This window comes from Lasioglossum baleicum, chromosome 5, assembly GCF_051020765.1.
Source record: "Lasioglossum baleicum chromosome 5, iyLasBale1, whole genome shotgun sequence".
Classification (NCBI taxonomy): Eukaryota; Metazoa; Arthropoda; class Insecta; order Hymenoptera; family Halictidae; genus Lasioglossum; species Lasioglossum baleicum.
The window spans coordinates 18,191,872-18,211,103 of record NC_134933.1 but is presented as its reverse complement, the minus strand read 5'-3'; the positions used below and the strand labels follow the sequence as shown (position 1 = coordinate 18,211,103).

The window sequence follows — 19,232 nt, the reverse complement described above, 5'->3', positions numbered from 1 at the left end:
GACAACTGACGGGCCGGGACAGGTTGCAAACCATATATCAGCGATCATATTTTCCACGGCAAATTACACATTTTTATATAACGGTGGATATCGCGCCGTAAAAATCCACAAGCGCACAACTCGAACGATTTATAACTGCATAGAAGCTATTTTGTAATCAGATTCTCACTGCAGAAAATGAGCTATCTGCCTTTACATGGGAACGGTAATGGGTTCGTATCAAACAGAAATAATAAGCTGCCGATGATTTATTAACCACCGTTTTATTGGAGTTACCTCGTTTAATTATGGATGTCTATTCCTGGCGTTTCAACTATGCGGATTCCACTTTGTATCAAAACCAACGCTTAGGGGAGTGGAGAGACACTTGGTAAATATTCCTGGTATCGGTTCGACTGCGGAGTGTTTCGAAAGTTTTCAATCTCTTCATGTTTAAATATTCCATTTATATTTATGATAATGGACGCCGTGCTTTTCATATAAATTGTTGTTTTGACGTAGCTATAGAAATTGCAGCCAAATCAAATATTTTTATAATATTGTTGCGGCGCGGCGGCGGCGTGCTCGACACGTCCTCGCAATATGTACATATAATTTCAACACATTTTCCAGATAAAAATGACACTTGAACGATAATTTGCGAACAGTGTGTCTCGATATATTTAAATAAACAACGAAGAACGTCGACGTAAAGATGTAATCTTCTCCATAAATCATGCTACACGTCCTAACTGAACTAAACGCGTCGTTAACAAGATAACGAGATCCACAATGTTGCATCGAACTCTGCATCTTTCTAAAACGAAAACGAATAATGACAAATTGCTCTATCAAATTGTTAAAATGATATCACTACCAGCTCAATATGTAGAATGTTGAAAAATGACTCGAGAAAAGATGTACAGCTTCCGAAACACTACACACGATCGTGTTACAACCGTACAGCACAGCAACAAGCCTGTGTACCATAATTAAAACATTTTACAGAACAAAACTAAATAATCGCTGCACACCGCAAAGTTTTCTCACAGAGTCGACGCAATTGCGAACATAAGTTGTGCAACCTAGTATAAGCTACGATGCGATGTGTTAGCTCGCATGTAGCTGGCTTTGATTCTTTATCGTGTACAAATTGGTTTCGTCCTACAAATTAGAAGGATTGCTCGAACTTGTCATTTCCGAGAGATAAAGATTCGAGAAATGCTTGCCGCATTTTGTTGCAACCGCACAGCATGCAGGACATGATATATGATACACCGGTAGCCGGGACGGAGGTGCGCAAATTGCAACCAGGAAGTTCCCAAGCTTATCGCTCGGCGCGAGGATTGGACTCAATTAACTCGCAAAGAAATCGTGCTGGTAAACGCACGGCCACGAGAAATTAGAGATTGCCCAAAAAAATACAAGTCAATCGTGTCCGGTGGATGGGCGGGGTGGATCAGATAATATTGCAACAGTGTTGCAGGAGCGGCCTGTTTCGCGCAGGTGCATCCGATGATTTAAGCGCGCACCAGGTAGATAGCCAATATAGCAATATGCAGGGTTGATGCTGGCGATTTTTTTGCTCGCGTGGAGACCCTGCACACATATAGATATAAGAGCAATCAACTGTTCGTTAGCATGTAAAATTCAACTTTGATTGCATGCTATGCCCTGCGAAATTATTGAGTCCAGAAGCATTGATTCGTCCTTAATATTCAGAAAATGATCCAGTGGAAGTGAGACAGATCTCATTGGTAGGTCTATTGCTAATACGAGATGCGATCGCTGTTATACCATCGAAATGATAGACAATGTAGATAACACTGTCCAACACCAAATTTGTGTGTGTTCCCTGAAATTGAAAAATATCCTAAAAAATTGATGCAAAAGTGGTGTTTCTCCGTCTTTAATCATTGTTTAAACAAGTTGAAAAATATGCTTCTTTTCGAAGCCATGTTCCTCAAAAACTGTGCGTATTAAGGACAGATTCGGAATCAGCGTAAAAAACTCCATAAGGACCCAACAGTAATTAGGGAACATAAAAAAAGTTGAAATTTGTTGAACAGTGTAATTGTTACTCGGGAGAAAAATAGGTTATGTGATTAAAAAGAAACGTGTCATAGGATCCAACCTTAATATTCAAAAAGAATGCAGTGGAAGTGAGACAGATCTTTCAGTAGATATATCAATAAATAGAAATGATAGACAATGTATGTACATAATTATTTCTCGAGAGAAAAATAGATTTATTTTAGAAGAAACGAATCATAAGATGGAATCGACATGGAAGGCATACTAAATAAATACATAATTAAAAGGGGCTGTCCTGTCGCATATAATTCCATCTTTAATTGTGCGCCTTGATTAAATGAGCGATTTTAATCGCCGACACTTGTCGAATGGGAATACGATGCCGCTATGATCGATATAAGGGACGATCGAGAGCGAGTCGCCGGTGTTTCATAAATCGGTGGTTCCGTTAGCTAATGGATCTGTCATAAAGTATATATTAATTGCTAGTCAAGTCGCGTGCAATTGAAAATTGTAGTCGATTATTCATTCACTCGATTACCATTCGAATAACAGAATTCATTCCAGAAACTGGTACAGCTGCTATTATTGTTCCTTAATCGATCCCGACTAATTAAAACGCCGGTTCGTTAAACTAAATTATAAATTAAATTGCACTCTTATTAACATTCGAACACGCTGAGACACGCACTTAATATTTTGAGACGTTCTGCACACCGAATGCAATTTATTCAAATTTTTATGCTGAAGTTGCTAGAAAATTGCAGTACCCAAAACATTTATAATATTAATATTTCTAAGAGAACAAATCAGGAGCAAGTCATTTTGATTCATCCGGTAGTTCTAGTGTTAAATTTAACCTACTTATTGTTGTCATAAATGCATAAAATTCACAGTTCACTTATCACTTCTTTATTACAAATAATTTGACAATTTCTGCTTAAAATTAATTTCAACGGCCTCGAAACGTCATAAGTCTGTTTGTAGACATTGCTTTATATCTTTAATGAACTCGACAAATTTTTCGAGCACACTTCTTACTCAATTTCTGCTTAAAAATGAATTTCTACAGCTTCGAAACGTTAGAAATCGCGCGTTTCGTTTTTTGACCGAACTGAACAGATTTCTCAAGCAGACTACAGATCGGATCGCAGGATCGCCGGGCCGCGGGCCGCAGGGCAGAGAGGATCGTACCGATCGCATCGATCGTCAATCATTACCGGGCGTCATTATTAACGCACGCCTCACGAAAAGAGAAACAGGTCCCGGAGACCCGGGTTCGTGCGTTCGAAATCAATCGGTTTCTGCGAGCCGCATCTGCCTTGTATCAGATGAAACGCGCGGCGTTCATGCAATTTTAATCGAATGATTGCACAGTTCGGATAAGCGGGTCGGCCGTCGTTCAACGAATCAAATTGCATTGTGCCTCCGACGATCCCGGACCGTAACCGACGGTTAGATCATTTTCGTGAATTAGCGGTCGAATTCTTACTTAACTGTCCAGCGAGACTCGCGGAATGCAGACGATCGAACTCGATCGCCGCCGCCGATTCGAATGATCCCAGGAGCAGATTAAACGTTCATCGCGTATGCATTTACCAGCTGTTTAATTCGTGCTTGCGGGAATCCTTGTTCTTATAATTGATATTTCGTGCTTCTGCTCAAAAAATACTAGGCTGCCGCCATCCATCAATTCAACAATCACGTTCTCTACCATTATTAATCTTACCATTACTTATGCAATTATACATTAGTTATGCATTTTTCAATTTTTGTAGACCAGAGTTGGGCATCAATCGATTAAAATTTTAATCATGATTGATTGATTCATGTGTACGATTGAAAAATGAAATCATCGAAAAATCGACGATTGATTCAATCGATTGATGAAGTATCTTAATAAAACCAGTAATTATTGAGTAAAAAATCTGAAATCGTTAAATTGTGAATTAAATGTGAAAGATTCAGAGCAAAACCTGCTCAAATGTCTTGATACGTATCATCACAATTTCCAAGAAACGAAGCGCATTTATAAAACATAATCATGTGCTGTTTACTTCGTAAAAATACCGCATTTTAACACAGTTTGCAGTTCAGCGTGGATGTCAAAAATTATTGGATCTTCGTTAAAAATTTGCTGGAGCTACCAGGAATTTCGCATTCTGTCTCGGCGAACGATTCGTCCTTCTATGTAATTGTGTAATATAAAATTGACTGGAGAATTAATTGAGGTATTCGTGATATTTCAATTCTCCGGTTAGAACAGCGTGTCAAGGATCCCGATACTCGTCGGCGGCGTGTCGAGAAAAGAAGTGAAACGTTTTCACGTTAGTCGCCGGCTATAGAAAAATCTCTAACCTAGATTTATTATGCTATATAATCTTCCGTGGTGGCGTTGTCTGATCATTATGCAAATCAGTCGACGCTGTTAGTTGATCGTCTCACGGCGAGGTCTGCATCGTTTGCATAACTTTAATTATTTCGTAGGTGCCGTATCTATTATGGGGCCGCGGAAAGAGAGTTTATGCGTAATAAAATTACAAAGACCGCTAGACCAAAGTATTCCGACGGCCGACATTCTTCACGAATTTCTATTATAATTAATCGCGGATTACATCGATTCTGAAATAACCGAGATTCAAGTAACTTCTCGTCTGAATTATTAATTATTTTTCCGTTGGAAGTATTTAAGCACGCCATTATACTCTTTTCAATTTATTCGAATTGTTATTAAGAGACGAAATCAATTTCTGACACACTTCTTCACATTCTTCTTCATTTATTCATAACGATCCGCAATGTAAATTGCTTACACAAATCAATATTTATTAATATACTTGTGTTTTAGAAATTAGCAGAAAAATTACTGCACATTTCCATTAGAATTAATGTTAAAAATTCTATGGCAATATTGAAATATTATTGAACATTTCTATTAGAATTAGTTAATATTGAAAATACTGTTGCAATTATTACCAACGAAATATTACCGAAAGCTTCTATTAAAATTAGTGTCGGAATAGATAGACAAATTTAATATAAATTTAAATAAAATCATGACATTAGTGACTATACAAAAATAAAAGCGTGGAACGCCCACGAAGATTACGTCAATATACATATTATAGTTTAGCACTCCACGCTTTTATTTTTATAGTCACTAATATCATGATTTTATTTAAATTTATATTAAATTTTTCTATCTATTCCAACACTAATTTTATAACAGAAGAAATTTTGAACTAATTGCTTAAAATTTTGGAGAAAAATATCATTAATCATTTAACTGGATTCGGTATTTTATGGAGAACCAGGGAACAAATTATTTTCTTCTTTTTAGTACATTTTAGTACAAGCGTGGTTTTTAAAAAGTTTTTTTTATATATATATATTTTATTTCCTACGTTCTACGTGTACAAAAAATTTCAGCAAGATTGGACTATGGGAAGAGGTTTATAGGATCATTACCGAAACTTAAAATTAAGTGTTACACAGTACAACATTCAATTTTAATGAATAGTAAGATCGTTAGTTTGCGCTTTGAATGTAAATAATTTGTATAATAAGAGATTGATTATAATTAACTAATTTTAGCATAAAAGGCCGGCGAAGTAGGTGTCTCGATCGTCGGTTTCCGGTCTGCTGCGTCGCAAGATGGCCGCGGTCGTTGTCACGGTAAAAACTGCATCGGCTTCCCCCTTTTTTCGCGACGTGGAAAAATTTTCGCCGGCGCGGCGGGACGAGAGAATTAACACGGCGGTCTTGTACTCATTAAAAGGAACAATTACACGCGCCCTCCATCACGAGATTTTTATCGATGCCCAACCGCCGTTAATGTCCCGCTTTTTGATCGTGTTGCAGCCTCGGCCGTTGCACGACACCGATTAAATTAATAACACGTTTCAGCGGCGCGCTTCCGAGTTAAACAATTAAGGTTCTGTAGCGCGTATATCCAAGGTGGCCTGCACACGGTTCACGCCCACGTACATTGTTGCACAGAAATCTGAATAACGGATGTACCGTTCAAAGTGAGCCTCAATTTTCACACGACACCAAATGTACGTTAAAGAAACGCACGAAGCAAAAATGGAAAACAACATTTTTTTAAATTGTGCTTCGTCTCCGAGCAGATGGTTCACGATTTCTCAATTCTTGTTAAAATAATATGTATTATGCAATTATGCAAGAATTCAGGCTCATATGAAAATGTATTGCTTTAATGTACGAGAAAAAATTAGGAATGTTTTTATTCCATTTTCTCTAGAAAGAATCTTCTCAATTCTAATATATTTTCTATACTTTTTCTAACCCTTTGCACTCCGAATTATTTTTCAATTTTATTGCCAACAACTCCCTGCTATTTCAAGTGTTTCATTTGAAATTGACTTCAAATGACAGTTCCTTGACTGCTACTTATTTCAAACAATATCGTTTACTAATTACATTAAATATATCTCTGAAACTTTGTTGCAATTCATATTTGTGAAACTTAAAAATACGAAATTAAATAAATAAAGGAAGAACCAGATACATATAAAAACCAGTTTCATTTACATTTTTCTTTCTCCGATGTCGAGTCACACTCGACAAAGATCAAATACAAAATTAGAAAAACATTAAAACAATTTAAAGATACTATTATATTATTTTCGGCTTTTTAAGACGATTAAGAGTGAAAATACATTTTTACTAACCTTCAGTTTCGTAAAATTGAATAGGACCATTTTTATTTTCCATAAATATCCGCAGTCTATTGATCACTTATAACAATTTACAAGGGGATGATTTTTCTTTTCAGAGAATTAGCAAATATCTCAAGAAACCGAGTTTTATTTTACAACATGAAAACCAAACTAGCTGAAAAATATAGTTCCCAGTTTAAAAATCAATAGCAGCATTTTTCGCGCAGAATTGAAATTTAATCCGCAGAATGCGCTTGTGTGCTATCACCGGTGGCGAATCTTCGGTGTGCCAGAGGTTAATAAACGAGGATAAACAGCGCAGTCCGAGCGGAATCTCTCGAAACGGTTTCCGAGGCCGCAAAAAGCGTTCATCAACATAATAAACAGATTATACGAACGATTATGGTGGCCGCAAAATGGCACCTCGTTAACCGGGGAATCATTAGCGATAGCGGTCGCATGTTCGCGCAACAACAACAGGCTCCCCGCGACCGGGGAAAAAGAAGGCCGCGTTTAATTCTTTGTAGCATCCTCGGAAACTATTATGAATACGTTCGTGGCGGAAATAGAAGCTCGTAGAAGACAAATTGAATGGCGGACGGACACGCAACACTCTTGGAGATGCGCTCCTCGGCGCGCGTGGGCGTCCGTAAACGTTCCAGACAGGGAAATGTGCAAATCGAGAGGAACACGCTGTTTAGACATTCTCGAGGGCCAACAGTCCTAGAATAAGGCTAGCTGCTTCTACATAATGTATTCAAATTGATGACACCTTCTTCGAAATCCCGTAAACAGATTTAAATTCATAGCAACCACGGCGCGTTTCGCGTTTCTGTTTGGAATCCAAAAAGAACAAATGCTCTTCTTCTCAGAAAAATTAATTTCCTATTGTACGCTGGATGCGGCGACGAACTGAACGATTTTTCAAGCGTTTCGTTTCGTTGCTCTGTAATTTTGTTTGTCGGAGTGCAAACAATTTTCCGATTCTCTGTAATATTACTTTAATGCATTTAGTTGATAGTGATATAGATTTTGTACGCGCATAATTTTCAGCAGTTATTAATAAAAATGAGCAATCGTTCTATGATCTGCGATTTAATTCCGATGAATGTATGAAGCCTGAGAATGCTTTAGTCTCGTTTGGTCGGGGAAGGATCGATGGATCCTTGGTTGGCACACGCACGACCGATTATGGAGCCGTTGTTCACGGTAACGCAACCCCTTCTTCTCATTAGAAACTTGTAAAACTCTCGGGAACGCGGCGTGCGGTAATGCTAGAAAGGAGAGGGAACGATAGAAAGGAAAAAGAGGCGGAAGATGTTCGTGGAGGAGCGAAAAGAACGAGCTCGGGGGGAGACGAACTCGGAAACCAGTTCCTTGGGCGTTACTTGAACCGAGGAAGAACGATTTCTTTCCCACGTGGAAACGCCACGCCGCGGATAAATATACCTGTAGCTCCGGCTCCTTTTATAGCTATGCGAGATTAGTCATTGGAAATTCACGGGTGCACGTGTGCCTTCTTATTTCATTGTACATTGCCATTCTATATTGTGAACGCGGTTACCGTGCAGCCCTCATCGCTGGCGATGCAGTACAATTCCTGCTTCGGTATAAACACAAAGCTGGCCTCTATTTACAACCAGATTTTATTCTACTCAATTTTATAATTCACACTTTGACTCCAGCGTCGGTCATATATGGCCGACACACTTTTAACTGTACTTGAACATTTTTATTATTTTCATAAGATCTATGAGGCGCGAGAAGATTACAAAAATCAGAGATATGACAAACTTTTTCAAAGTTCACTAATTGTGCTGAAGAGTTAGCTAGTCAAATAAGGCAAAAAACGTGAGGCAAAAATTTCTTTTTCACAATTAGAGAACTTTGAGCGCGGATATCTCGGAAACTGTGCGAGATAGCGAAAAACTGAATAGAATCAATCTTGTGGCACACATTGTCAGCTTTAATTTTGTATAGAATGGTCTTATCGCTAGGACACATAGTTTCCGAGATATCCGCGCTCAAAGTTCACCAATTATGAAAAAACTCTTCAGCACAATTAGTGAACTTTGAGGGCGGATATCTCGGAAACTATGCGAGATAGCGAAAAACTGAATGCAATCAATCTCATGGCACATTTTGTCAGCTTTAATTTTTTATAGAGTGGTCTTATCGCTAGGATCCATAGTTTCCGAGATATAAGCGGAAAACTGGAAAGGGGACCTTCTATGTGCCCCCCTGCAGCCCGCTCACCTTCTAGGAGTAGGGACTTTTAGTATGTTTACCTCCTAACTAGTCCAAACAAAGACCCAAAGTTAAAAATTGTGTTCCTTCCATTTCTCTCTACACCCTCCTTATGAGCATTCATTGACTGGACTATATGTGTTAAGAAATGTCTGTGTATTGAAACAAATTAAGCTGAACCGTGAATTTTTCAGAGCCTGATGAAGACGTACTCGCTGGGACGTTCCTCCAGTGGCAGCCATAACAGTGAAACGATCGAGAACGCGGATGCTCCGTTTGCAATTGTTATTCCCGGTAAGGATGCGTCGTATTATTCCATGGCCTCTCCATCAACCAGAAGAGAAATAGCATGGTAATCATTACAGTTGCCTCGATAAGATTCATAGCGCAGGCTATTTTCAGTCTCGTGTGAAAATTCCACGATCAGATAGTGGCGCGGTTCGCGACCCCTTTGTAATTGCATACAAATTGTCGGACTATTTACGTTACTGCTCCTTTCGTTCGCATTTTTTATTGCGTTTCTTTTTATAGCGTATACGGCCGGCTAACTTTTCCTTCGGCATTGTTTAATGACTTGTTCTTTAGTTCCATGATAAATAGTGCGAAAGACCACGGTTTACACTTTTCTCACACGGTGCGGCCGCGGCGGGACTCGTAAAAATGCGACTCGCAATCAACGGTGCACGTTTGCTAATTTTCATCGTGGGTTTATTGATACTTTTGGTTTAATCTCGGCATTCAGTCGGGGAACGTGTTTGTTGCGAAGGATTTGTTTAAAGATAGACTGCATGCACAAGCTGCGTTATAACCTATAAAATTTCTGGTTATATGTATGTAATAAGTTGCACCTATAAAATTTCTTTCTTTCGTGTCGGTTTATTCATTCAATGTTGTCCTTAGATAGCTAACGTAATGAACGTAGTAATGAACGTAGGTGACTGGAAGTTTAATGGCTGTGAAAAAGATTTTTAAGGATAAATAGGGTTAAAGATAAAATGGTACACCTAATTTACAACCGATTAAGTTGCACTATTAAATTTGATATGCGCATATTATTCAGACTATTTTGTATGTCCGTTTAATTCCTTACTGTTGTCTACGTCTCTTCGATTGCAATAATATTTTTCGTCGGTTCACTACTCATTTTTCGCATTTTTTAACAAATTCTATCGTAAAAACGAATCATTCTATATGGATATTTTTAAGGAAAATCAATTCTAAAAATTTATTTTGCATGCATGCTCTTGTGTACGCCTTGTTGAGGCATTATTTAGAGTGTAATCCAAGTTAATTCTAAGCATCTTATCTTTTAATCATATTAAAAACTCGAAGATAATGTAATACTAACCTTACATTTCTCTAATGTATTTTTAGTTTTGCATTTGACCTATCCAGTTTTACAACATAAGTGCATAAAATCCGCAGTCCAGTAAGTAATTACTGTGCCACGAATTTGTACAATTAATTTACACAGAGACAAATCGAATAAAAACTTAATCCATAAGTTTTAAACGTTTGATTAAGACCAAGTCTAAATAAAAGACTGTCAATCTTCATCCAAATAATAATACAACAAAATGATATGGTTAATGGACTGCGTACTTTATGCACTCGTAGGAAGATAAAGTGGGCGAGATACAAATCAGTGAAGTAGAAAAATGTGAAAGTTCTTATTCGCATTTTATTCTAATTAATGAGAAATAACACTTACAAGTATGTATTTACTTTACACTGGAACTGCAATGAAGAGACTTTTTATTCTGCACAAAGATCTGCAGTATAATTAGGAGCATTCCGAGCAGCCGCGCGCATGGTGGCGAGGCAATTTGCCGAGCGCAATTAATAATTCATTCTAAAACGATCGCCGTAAAAGAACAAAAAAGAAAAAAAAACAGAGCAGGAAAGCGATTAGGCGAAGCGACAGTAGTCGGACAAAGAATGGATCACGCCGAGTTCGTTAGCTCATCCTGTTCTTGCAGAAATGCAATTCGCCAGCTGACGATGCGCTTAAGTGCAACGAAATGATCGTGATGCAGGCCCCGCGTAGAAACGCGGTGAAGTGGGAGAAGGGTGAAATGGGAGGGGGGAGGAAGGAGGAAACGCTATATAGCAATGGAGGCAAGGGAACAACGCGTCCAGGATAGAAATAGATAGGAAATCGGTGGAAAGGTGAGAGGGAGGAGTTGGTAAAGGATAGCAACGTTCCTCTCGATTTTTTATTTCTAATTATCGCGTAATGACCCTGCACTCCGACCCCCGCGCCCCACGTGTGCAGACCTTATGTTTCGACGGAGTGCACGGCCCTTAGTTATGGGTTTGCGATAATTGCCAATTTCCATCGGACCCGTCTACTCTAGTTTCTCATAGGTTCTGCACGTGTTCCGCGCGACTATGCACCCCTAAGCTCCATTCACACGGGTGCGATCTGTCTTCGAGATCCTCCTTTCGTTACAGCGGATAACAAAAGTAAGTTAATACTCATATTTTCAATAATGAAATCACGAGAACAGTAATATTTCTTCACTTATAAAAATAAACAAGTTGATTACATATTTAATGATAATGTTGAGAACAAAATTTATCACGATAATCACAGTGATCTGAAGATTTATCAAGACATTGATCTTTCTATACTAAATATACAAAATTTGGTGTGTGTGTGCCAAAAGTAAGTTAAAGTATCGTTTAATAACACTGTCCAGCACCAAATTTGTTTCACAATTACATTGTGATGGTGGTACTTATGGAGTTTTATGCGCTGATTCCGAATCTGCCCTTAATTTTTCTCCTGGACGAACAGTTCTTGAGAAACAAGACTTCGAAGAAAAAAATATTGTGATGGTGTTTAAACATTTTCGAACACCTTGTTCTACCATTCCAAGAGTCGGTTGTCTCTTTTGCACTCGGATTTTGTTCGGCGATAAAGAATATTTAGAAACACGTTTCGTACGCCGTACCCGGTGCAGTTTAGCTTTCAACCAGCCCTGATAAGTGACTCGAATTCTGCGCCCAATAAAATGAATGATCCATGCGGGAGATAAATGAAAGCAATTTCAGGCATAATAAAGTAAACGACAGATATTAATAAAATAGCGTGTTAACATCGCGGTGGTAGAACTCAACTGCAGGCTGCTGGAAAAAACACCGTTTATCATCGAATCAAGAGAAGTGAGCGCGCCGCTCGCAGAAGTCATTTACCTTCAAGAGTAATTAGAGGTTCGACACGGCAATTCAATGATAAAATCTGCATATCTGAGTTGCAATCATAAGATACACCGACGACTATTTGGTTCCGTTGAATGCTGGCGATACCGAGCGCATGTTCTCTAATTGCGAACATGATATTTTGATAAATTCTACACATTAAATGCAAAATATTAAATACAAAACATTAAATCTACCACGATCAAATGACCGGGGTTTCATGTTTTTTAATTATCGAAATTATAAATGTCCATTTATCGAAAATAATGGAATAAATTTCCTTGTCCAAGCATCTATTATATCGCAAAATTACAGACGATCTTAGCGTTGCCATTGTTATAAGGCAATATTTACCAGATACTTTTAATGCTTGGTAGGTTTAAATGGGAGTCAATGTCCGCGAAAGGAAAATTATAGTTAAAAATCCTCGGTAACTAGCAACGTTTATAACGTTCAAATCTGTTCCATTCTCTTGTCTCATCTTTCTTGGTAAACTGCAGGTGTTTTAAACAGGCGTCACACTCCGCGTTAAGAATGACTATGCACGTGGAGCAGATGATCTCTTCATAGAAAATTCCTGGGACGATCTACGATCGCCGTTGATGAATTTTTCACGGTATAACACGCGGGGCAAGTCATATTCTAGTTTTTGTGGCTGACTTTCTGATGAGCAAGGGTTACAACGATTAAAATGACTTATTGTTCGCTGTCGAGTGCAATCTGATGACTCGTCTCGATTGATTTTATCTCCGAGAGATGAACGCGTTGAAATTAATTAAGAGCTTGATTGGGAGAGTGGAAAATGTTTCAAGCGTTATCTGTAACACTTGATGTATGATGTAGAGAAATTGTGTAGACAAGAGAAGAATAAATGTTACTGTCGATCAGAAGATAATTGTTTTTCTAATAGCTGCATTGTCAGCAGGAAGCTTTATATTTTAATAACTATTATTTCTGGATGAAGCTTAATAATTTTCTCCCAAAATTATACATATTATGCCACGAAACTTGTCGATTTATTCATAAAAATCACGATTATTACAAAATTTCTTAACAAGCCTTGTATTGTTAGTAGACTGCGGATATTTATGTATTTATAGCAAAATTGAAGCATCAATATTTTTCTTCTATTAAAATCCTTAAGCGAAGAAATAACGTTCTATTTGGTTTCCATTTCTTGCAATCGATGCAGACAAGTTTTATTTTGCATAAAGATCCGCAGTCTTAATAGCCTTCTAATATTGAAATTACCTCAATTAAACGGCAGGCCTTTTATTCGATAATTACTGAAACTATAAAAATGCGTTCATAGCGAACGATGTAATAAATCTCCCAATTAAAGCATCTGTTAAAATACAATCGGGAGACGAGATTATTGGAAAGTGGTATAAGTGAAACGGTTCAAAACGGAGGCGCCGACATCCGCCGTTAATTATCGATCATTATGCGTGCGGTGGGCGGTTAATTGGGATTTATGCGTGCTATGATAACATACGAGTAACATGGTTCCACTTGGCTGGGGGCGTCGAGAGAGTTCGACTTAATGCGCCCATGGATTTCATTTAATTGTTATTTACGCGAAACGATCACGCCATTCTCACGTTCGTGCGCTGTGTGAGGGAGTAGACAAAGAAAAAAAAGGAAACGAAGTAACGAAACCGTAGAAAAAGAACGCGAAACGCGGAGACGCAATGGTCTGATTTACAGGACTAATTCGCGACAATTATCAAGTGAGAAGAAAGTGTCTCGAATCACGCGAACCTGTAAATCTTTCACGGGCTGTGACATTCCGCGAGAAACCTAATCTTTGATACGATTAATCGCTGCTTTCGATTTCTGTGAAACGAATCGCCATTCATCCCACACACTACCAATCGACTGACGCAAAAATACGTACGTATTAGAATCGAATTCTAAACGCAAGTGATGTATTATATTGGGTTGGCAAGAAAGTAATTTCGGTATTTTAAGGTGGAATAAAAGCGAATTTCTTTATTCAAACGATGAACTTGGATCAATAAAATATTTTCTTATTCATTCTTTTTGGCAAAAGATCATCGAAAAAAGGGAAAATATCTCGTTTATTAAAATTCATTGCTTAAATAAAAAAATTCGGCTCTATTTCACCTTAAAATACCGAAATTACTTTCTTGCCAACCGATATAACACTTTATAATTGAAAGAAGTGTGTTAAATACAATTACTGAGAATTTCTTTTGTCAATAATAATTATCAGCAGTGACAAAAACAATACTGTGCGTATAAGACCGCACGATTGAAGTGAAAACTTCTATGGCGATTGCATACCTGGCTGTTTCTCGCTCGCTCGGCTAAACTTCGCTCCCCCGAATTTACCAGAATAGTGTTTCACCTCGGAGCGTGACGGATCAGACTCATTCACTGCCCAGCAATTGTGTACGCGGTGTGTCCAAAGAAGTTTTCACTTCAACAATTGTTGATTGATGATTCTTGATAAAATGTATTTTCTAATTTGCTTCTGAAGCCCTCGGCCGATTGCGACGTCTACACCTTGCGCTTTTTTCCGGCCGGTCGAAGGGAATGCCGGAAGTATCGATGCTCGTATTCGCCGACGTAAAAGTCACGGGAACGCCGAACAATCCGGCGGGCAATAAAATCGGAGACAAGCCGTGAATTCGTGACACGACGCTCATAAAGGGATTTATGCGCGCGTTCGAGAGTAACGGACGGCGAGGTCGACGGTTACGACGAGGATGAACATGCTGACGGAGAGAATAGTCCCAGTAAAACGAGCGTCGCGCGTAAACTATGTTTCACAAGTTCCATACAGGAGGATTCTTGAACGATGATAATCGCAGGCTGCCCACCATAATCACACGGAATTCAGTAATCGTAAAATACGATTGTGGACAGTAGAGAGAGAGAGTCCCGGGCCTCCCAACCATTTCAATTCATAACGTTACTAGGAGTAAGCAACATTGTAGTTGAACGACCACAACGTTATCGAACGTCGCACAGTGGGGTGTTTGACCCGAAAAGTCGGAAAAAATTCGATTTCAAAATTTTGCGTAAGTCGTAAAATATTTGCTGTCTTGTATATTTTTTTACGATTATAGAACTTCATTGACGATTTTGTTGCTCTTTCTGGTATCATTACATTCGATAAAGGTTTGTGATCGCAGTGCAAAAAGAATTAGTCCCAGATTTGCACAGATCGAAGAACTAATTTAAGTAGAAATCAGCATCAATAATCGCAGCATGTGTTTCCCGATGAAAGTTAATAGTAAGAATTTAAAAATTTCCTAAAATATATATTTACTTGTTCAAAAGTTTCGCGATCTACATATTTAGTATTACTTTATATGCAAAAATAATTTTCGAGTATCATAAAACCCCAATTTAAACACCCTAATACCTTAATTTTTTTGTAGTGGGCATAAACAAGTCACATCATCCGCATACCCGAAAGTCACATCAATCGCGGAACACTGTGCGTCAGGGTTGGAACAACAGAATAAGATCATTAGAGGATGTTTTCTACTTGGTCCTTAAGTCCTTACGAATTACTAGCTTCGAGAAGATGGATGGATCGGTGACGTAAATGCATGTTTCAATATTTCTGTGGGATCAGTGTCCGTGTGTCCCAGCGAAGAGTGAGACAGCGTTTCCCAGTGTAAATCTCATCGCCTTCCGGACAAACAGCGTGCACGACGCGACTCTGAGAGATCGCAGAGAGATGGGGAACTGAAAAGGTCGCGGGGAAAGGGACGACGGGACCAAGTAGTTGCCAAGGAGGCAGAGGAGAGAATCAATCGAGCCGATTGAAGATTGATTAGGCGGTTGCAGCGTCGTCCGAGATTTAGCATGCAATGCAATTTCTTTGCCGTCTGCCCTTTGTGCTCGGGGATCTTTGGCTTCCGGATGCTTCTGCATCAGCCTCTCTCCTATCCTCTCTCGATACTGGATCTTCAGTCGGCACAGAGAAAACGCCGGTTTCAATGCCGGCTTAGAAAATAGTCGACGGATACTCGGGACAAACGGACAAAAGCAGGAAAAAGCCATCCTGTGATCTCCCATTTTGTATTCGATGTATTTTTGCACATCATCTCATCCTATAAGCATTCAAACACTAAACCTAACGTAGAACAAGCTTATGGTGACTGGCAACAAAGTCCTGTGCACATCTCCATTTTAGGGGATGCATTCCCATCGTTGCATTATCTTCTAAGAATTTAAACATTAAATCTAACATGGAACTTTATGGTGACCAGACTACGAATTCCTTCCAGCATCGTTTTTAATAAACTTATAGTTAGATTGCGGATGTTTATGCAATTTGCAATTTTTGTAAACGAATTTTAAGAAACTCGAATCAAACGAAATCTTATTTTCCGTGATACTAGCCTTTTTAGATCTGAAATAAAATAAAATCGTACTAGATTCTGTCATGTTTTATATCGTAGCATTTTTTGAAAATTTTCGAAACCCATAATTGCATAAAAATCCGCAGTCTACTTATAGTTTTTTCACATAAAGGGTGTAGTCTACATTTTTGTATGTATGCTGTACATACATACATATATGTATACATTGTACAGTGACTCCCACTAATATACAAAACATATTTTTTAAAATTTCAATATAGGCTCGCATAAAAAAGTTGTAAAATGTAATGTTTAGTATTTTCTCTACAATTCCGACCAGATGCAATTTTTGAAAAAATTTCTTTTTACATCCTGTAGTAAACTAATTGCTCTAACTTCCCAAAAAAGTTCAAATCGCATAGTCCAATATTAAAAAAGTTATGGCGTTTTCAAGACTGTCCGAATATTAGTGGATGCCACTGTACAATACCCATAGTCCAATAGAATAGATCACGTGCTAAAAGCATGCTGGCTCCTCATGGGAGTAAAATTTTCTCGTGCTTCTTCCCGGTGAATTCTTAATTGTTGTTCGAGAAGTACAAATGCTGACACGTTCCGGGTTCTCTAAGGAACCAAGGAGCATTGTATAGCATAATTCCGGCCCGTGGACGATTTGACACGAAATGGCTCGGTCCCAGTTCCCGACGATTGACACCAAGCAAACATCGAACGCCAATAAAACTCGTTGAACGCGGCGCAATCCAATTACGGATTTCAATTTTCTCTGTCAGGCGAAACTCATTTTAATCCCGTTACCGGCCGTTTGATTTACGAGCGGCCGATGTAAATCACCCCGGTTCTCGAGTGTCTAATAAAACGTAGAAAATCATGCAAACTCACCGCGCTGACTTTTCGCCCTCGTAACCCTGTAGGCTTCGGTGTTCCTCCAAATAGTCGAAGAGGTTTCCCAGCTCGGCTAGCTGCTCGTTCCGTGCCGTTGTTGCTTCCTTCAGCACCTGCGAACAACCGGTCGTCATCAATTAGACTACGCAACATCGTGAGTACACTTAACGGCATCAGTGTAACGTTAATTTGCTTGGAGTAATTTCTTCACTTCATTTTCGTAACATATTATTTAATAATATTGCAAGTTGACGGGATAATGCAATATTTTACATCGATATTTAGATATTCAATTTTTCCGTAATTATTAAGTGAAATATTAAATTTTTGTATGAGAATGTTGAACACAAGTTCTTATCTTTATTTTCATGTATTATTTATGACAAAATGGCAGAGTTATGCTATATTGTGTACCGCCGTGTCTAGGAAGACCATACCACCAAATTCCAATGCAGATTTTCATTTTTTTTCTTAAATAATTATTGAATAAAATATTACATTTTTGTATAACAATGTTGAGCAACTTATCTTCATTGTCACGTACAGTAGGACCTCGATTAACCGGATCCCGATTATAAACAACTATGCATTTAAATATGATTATATTATAAAGAGAAATAAATTTTCAAAAATAATACATTTATTTTGGGATTATTTATGCAAAATTGTTTACTGCCATGTCTGTGAAGATCTGATGACTAGACTGCACTGCAGATTTTCATGATCGAATAAAGTACCATTTCACATTCGAATGTATAATTTTAACTAATTCTAACCAATCCAGAATAATTTTAACTAAGTTCAAACTCTTTGAAACTTTTGTAAATTGCCAGGGCTGTGTAACATCTTCCACTGGCAGGTGTGGAAAGAAAATTGGAACCGTTTCACAGCTCTCGGAGCGGGAACATTTGCTCGTGTTCCTCAGTTTCTTAATTTGAATACATTTGAGAAACCTTCGGAAGGCTGAGTCAAAGGGCAGACTGCACGGCCACGATAATTTTTCACAGTTGAAGTCTCTCCCCCGGTCGGGAATCGAAAGGAATGGATAAGTGGTTGTTACGGGCGGAAACAAATCTGACGCGGAACGATTCCGAAATGGCGCGGTGTCGTTCGTAAATGGGGTCTGAATTTCTGGAATAAAGGGGTGATTTCAACCCGCAAGCTTGCGCGAACAATGCAGTGTTTTCGCTGCTCCGAATCGCTTTCTTGCGCATCGAACGGTGAACACGTCGTTGAACACCGTCTTTCCCTGATTTTCATGGAAATCGAGCGGCGAAAGCAAATTCTCATTTGAGGTCAGAAAATATCGTACTTGCTGCACGTTTCCCTTGAATATAGGGCTCCCATTTCAATACTACTTTATTATAGTAATCTAATTATTAAAGGTAAGAAAAACTTTGCTCTCCGAATCATTTTTCAATTTTTTTGCCAACAAATCTCTACTATTTTAAGTGTTTCATTTGAAATTTACTTCAGAGGACAGTTCCTTGACTGTTACTTATTTTAAATAATTTTATTTACTAATTGTATTAAATATAGCTTTCAAAGTTTGTTGTAATTTACATTTATGGAACTTATATTTGTTTTTAACTAAAAAATAAGGAAAGAAAGTGTTCCTAAACTTTCATTTAAAAATTGATCGTCTTAATATAATATTATTATGTCAATTTGTGCATTTGTCGGTATCTTATACAAAAATAATAAGAATTTAGTGCAGCTGGACATCATTAAAAAATTTATTACATTAACCCCATACAGTCAGAGCTATTTTAACTAAAAAATTAAACATTAAACAAGAATGTTGTAACGTTGTAACGTTCCTTTTAATATAACAGAGTCG

At 38.2% G+C, this 19,232-nt stretch overlaps 1 protein-coding gene across 2 annotated transcripts in view; it reads right to left on the bottom strand.

Annotated features, from left to right (window-relative positions):
* Mesr6 (misexpression suppressor of ras 6) overlaps positions 1–19,232 on the bottom strand; it is a 764,580-nt gene that overhangs the window by 120,803 nt on the left and 624,545 nt on the right. For both annotated transcript variants that reach the window (XM_076423801.1, XM_076423800.1), the window contains one exon: positions 17,390–17,505. In XM_076423801.1, the coding sequence (XP_076279916.1) occupies positions 17,390–17,505 (116 nt within the window). The remainder of the gene's footprint in view (positions 1–17,389; positions 17,506–19,232) is intronic.